Source organism: Notothenia coriiceps, unplaced genomic scaffold, assembly GCF_000735185.1.
Source record: "Notothenia coriiceps isolate Sejong01 unplaced genomic scaffold, NC01 NC01_scaffold00024633, whole genome shotgun sequence".
NCBI lineage: Eukaryota > Metazoa > Chordata > Actinopteri > Perciformes > Nototheniidae > Notothenia > Notothenia coriiceps.
Genome location: NW_011357334.1, coordinates 104,085 through 108,084, shown reverse-complemented (window position 1 = coordinate 108,084; position 4,000 = coordinate 104,085). Strand labels below are relative to the sequence as shown.

At 42.5% G+C, this 4,000-nt stretch overlaps 1 protein-coding gene across 1 annotated transcript in view; it reads right to left on the bottom strand.

Annotated features, from left to right (window-relative positions):
- pnpla7b (patatin-like phospholipase domain containing 7b) overlaps positions 1–4,000 on the bottom strand; it is a 29,712-nt gene that overhangs the window by 13,381 nt on the left and 12,331 nt on the right. The window contains exons 20-24 of the mRNA XM_010782323.1: positions 3,239–3,352; positions 2,400–2,466; positions 2,146–2,295; positions 1,471–1,534; positions 1,078–1,246 (exon numbers count right to left, since the gene is read on the bottom strand). Coding sequence (XP_010780625.1) covers positions 1,078–1,246; positions 1,471–1,534; positions 2,146–2,295; positions 2,400–2,466; positions 3,239–3,352 — 564 coding nt within the window. The remainder of the gene's footprint in view (positions 1–1,077; positions 1,247–1,470; positions 1,535–2,145; positions 2,296–2,399; positions 2,467–3,238; positions 3,353–4,000) is intronic.

Genomic DNA, 4,000 nt, shown 5'->3' with positions numbered 1-4,000 from the left:
TTACGTACGTACGTACGTACGTACGTACGTAGTACGTAGTAGTAGTAGTAGTACGTACGTACGTACGTACGTACGTACGTACGTACGTACGTAGTGTGTGTGTGTGTGTGTGTGTGTGTGTGTGTGTGTGTGTGTGTGTGTGTGTGTGTGTGTGTGTGTGTGTGTGTGTGTGTGTGTGTGTGTGTGTGTGTGTGTGTGTGTGTGTGTGTGTGTGTGTGTGTGTGTGTGTGTGTGTGTGTTGAAAGATAAAACCCAGAGCTATGACTCATTCCGAGCCTGGGCTGATATTGATCGGTCCATCTCCTGTTAAAAACGGGGGAACATTCTTTACCTTTCTCTGTGCCCATTTGTCCCTTAGAAGGCAATTACCTCCCCTTCATCAGCTGGACCGGCGCTTCCGTCTCCCGCACCCCCTCTCTCTTTAACAGCATCCACCCTTTTGCTCATTTAGTCAATACGCCCAAGGGTCCGATACAAACCCCCACCGTGATTCTAGAGGATAACTGACCCTAATATCAAATCACAAAAACACCTAACAGTAATCGGTGTGAGGATTTCTCTGGAGAGGAAATCCTGACAAAGGTGAGTTAATGTATGGTGAGCACCATAAACCCTTTAAGGTGTTCAATTAACTTCCAGCTTTCAAGATGTTCAGATTTTATGTTCGATTATTTTTAAATGTCTCGTGTTGTGGAGATTAGCTGATAAACACTTTTTCTGTTGTAGTTGACAAATCCAGCAAAAAGACTAAAACCAAAAGTAACCTCATCCTCCTAGAAATGATTGTCAGTGTGTCGAAGGTCAGATATAGATTTTTCCGCCACACCGTGAGTAATGTAGCACTAAAGAGATAATGAATGAGCATTAGTATTTGGTTCATTTTGAGTCACTCTCCCATATACAGTCCTGCAGCAAAAGATACGCCCAAATCCTACACTGAAAATTACAAGACAGATACAATAAGGAATTATGTTGGCTAAAGACTACAGTTCCAGAAAAAATATAATTCCTTACTCCATAGCCCATTTGTCTCCTATTCTCTTCCCACCTCTCTCCACACCCACCCTAACATCTCACCTCCCCCACGGCAGGGTCCTGCTCTCCTAGTCCCACGATAATGATGCAGTCGGCCTGACGGATGCAGCGCTGCGTCCAGGGGGTCAGTGTGTAGTCCGTCTGGTACAGAACTATGCGATGGATGTCTTCCTGTTGGCCCAGCCAGCTGGACAGACGGTACTCGTGGACACTGCAGAGGGAAGAAGTGCATTAATGACAGCCGAACTGGCAGAACACTGAACATCCATTTGCGCCAATTAAGTATACTTAAGCTGAATGTAATGAGTGAGCCAGAATGACAGCCAGCCAACAAAGTATCAAATAAGCCAACAAGTAGTAAGAGCAGAGTGTGTTGGGGGGGCTGAGAAGAATGAACCACTTTCCACACGATTCTCAGTGAGTCACAAATCACACCTGTCTAATGCTGCAGCTCCAAGTCGCTGTTTAATGACATCACTGGTCAGCAGAAGCGTGGGACCTGTATGTGGAAAAACACAGCAGGTACAGTCAATGTGACTCAGACAGGCGGCATGAGAAGTGCTTTTAATCATAATATTACAATAACCTAAATGAACAAAGGGTTCTGCACTGGGAGTACAGGTAACACACTTTACTGTTTTAGCTAATACATTCAAAGCCATAAAACACACTGGACAGGACAGACACTCCCTTAGGCTTTAAACGCTCTTGCTGGAATAAAATCCAATTTCCTCAATTCAATATGTACCTAAGGCACGCTCCCAGTTCAGATTGGAGACCTGGAGTAAACAGGAGATCCTAACATTCATCTACTGTGGAAGAGCCAGAGGTGTTACATCGTACTAGGGAGTAGCTATTGTACAAGAGGACCAGACACATCACACCTAAGTTGTATGAGTCGAGCAGAACAAGGCTCTGGTTGGGCGGCCATAAGCAGAGGTTTCCTGAGAAGGCAGAATGTGTGCCCACGCTGGAAATGGTTTGGGCTAATTTAATATTATATAAAAAGAGACCATCCGGAACCTGAAGTGTCCTCGACCCTGAGCTCTGCCCTCTCTGCGGAGGATGGCACCGAAAACTGCCGTCAGCAAGATTCTGAGTATTTCTTACCTATTGCCATGAGTGCATGCTGCAGCTCCAGGGTGAAGGCGGTGAGAGGCACTTCTTCTGATACAGGCAGCACCGTCACCGTGGAGAGGTTGGAGGCTTGGTTCCCCGCATCCCACTTACTGCCCGGAGTGTGAAGGGCTAAACTGCGAGCTGAGGACATGCACACACATTAGCAAACCTCCCCCTCAACAGTGAGTGGAGATTAACACCAACACAGGTGGAGGCAACACTCTGAGCATATGAAGATACCTCACCTGTCAGAGGACCGTTGACCTGCTGGAGGATCTTCTCCCCCAGTAAGTGGATCAACCTGGTGACAACCTGAGAGGCCAGCATATTTAATAAGAGCCTTTGTGTTTCAGGTTGCAACTTTCCCATCATGTAAATAGTTATGCTTTAGATATGTTCGCAACAACATTTCAATTCAAAATACAAAGAAAATACATTTTTGGGAACCCTTTACTATTACTGGGTGATATAGGATCTTATTGCGGAGCGTAAAACATATAATGAGATGATTGTGGTGAATTTTCATTTTTGGATAGTATAGACAGAGAATTGAAAAATGAAGCCTGGTGAAAAGAATTAAAGAATTATCATTTAAGAAAGAACCGATTTTTTATTATTATACTTTATTGTGCATGGATCTTAATATTTAACATATATTTAATTAAAGATTGCAGGCTTTTCCATAAAAGGATGTTCCCTGAAAAATGTATGTGTCTGCAATTCAATATTTCTTTCTTAACTAAATGTACCGTAAAGTTATGTTTTAGGAAGGTCTTTTGTGCCATTTCAGTTATATTTAGAAGTGGGATATCATAGTAAATCAATTTATTTTCAACAGGGATAATTGTGGCATGCATTTTTTATATGGTCCCATGCCTTCCCTTTACCCACACTTTTGTGAAGTTGATGATGAATTATAGATATGTTCTCATTGTCTGGGGTAACATCTTCATTCATTTTCAAAGCTGACCTTTTGGACATTTCTACAATCAAATCAATATCCAATAAAAACTCATTGAAAATGAATTGTGTTTGTGTTTTCACATCAGCTGAATTTCCTTTTTAAGATGAAGGTTCAGCCTACCTGCGGGTATTTCCTCTTGATGGAGCTGAGAGCTCCTTCTGGTAGCTTGGCCAGCTCGGAGTCTCGCACAGCGTGCACAGTGGTGGCTCGGTTCTGATGGGTCAGGGCCTCCACCTGCAGAGAGGCAAAGGAAAGAGCGTGCACGTTGTGACACATTGTTAACACTAAGGGCCATCATCAAATCCCAATGATTCATAACCATTACATGAAATAAATATATAAGATCAAGGACGTGCAAAGGTCCTTGATCTTATATATTTGCCATTTTTGTCTGACCTGCCCCTCTGGAGAGAGCGAGAGTTTTTTTTGTGTTCTATTGTGGCCGAATCAACACGATAAGCCCACAATTAGTATCGTAGCGTCTCGCAACAAATATACTTGTTATTGTGCCTCTGTCTTTCCGTGTCTTTTCATCTGTAAACTCCCTCAATGGGGCCGCTCTCTCTCTTCTCTTGATCGCCCTCTCACGGACAACACGTCACTGTCCCGCTTCATTGTAGGATTTCTGCCATGTCTCTACTTTAGTTTGACCATCTCTGTTATGAAGTTATGGAATACTAAATAAATAAGTAATTAGATACCTTACTGTCACTGCGCTCATAAAGAATGATAAGAATAAGAATAAGTAAGTATAATACGTATTCGTTAATTAGTAATTTATATAATTAGTTAAAGCCCTATTTTATTAGTATGTCTGCACAGCAGTTACAAAGGTCAAACTACATTAGAACAGAATTGTCCCCATGTTTTCTTTAATAGTTA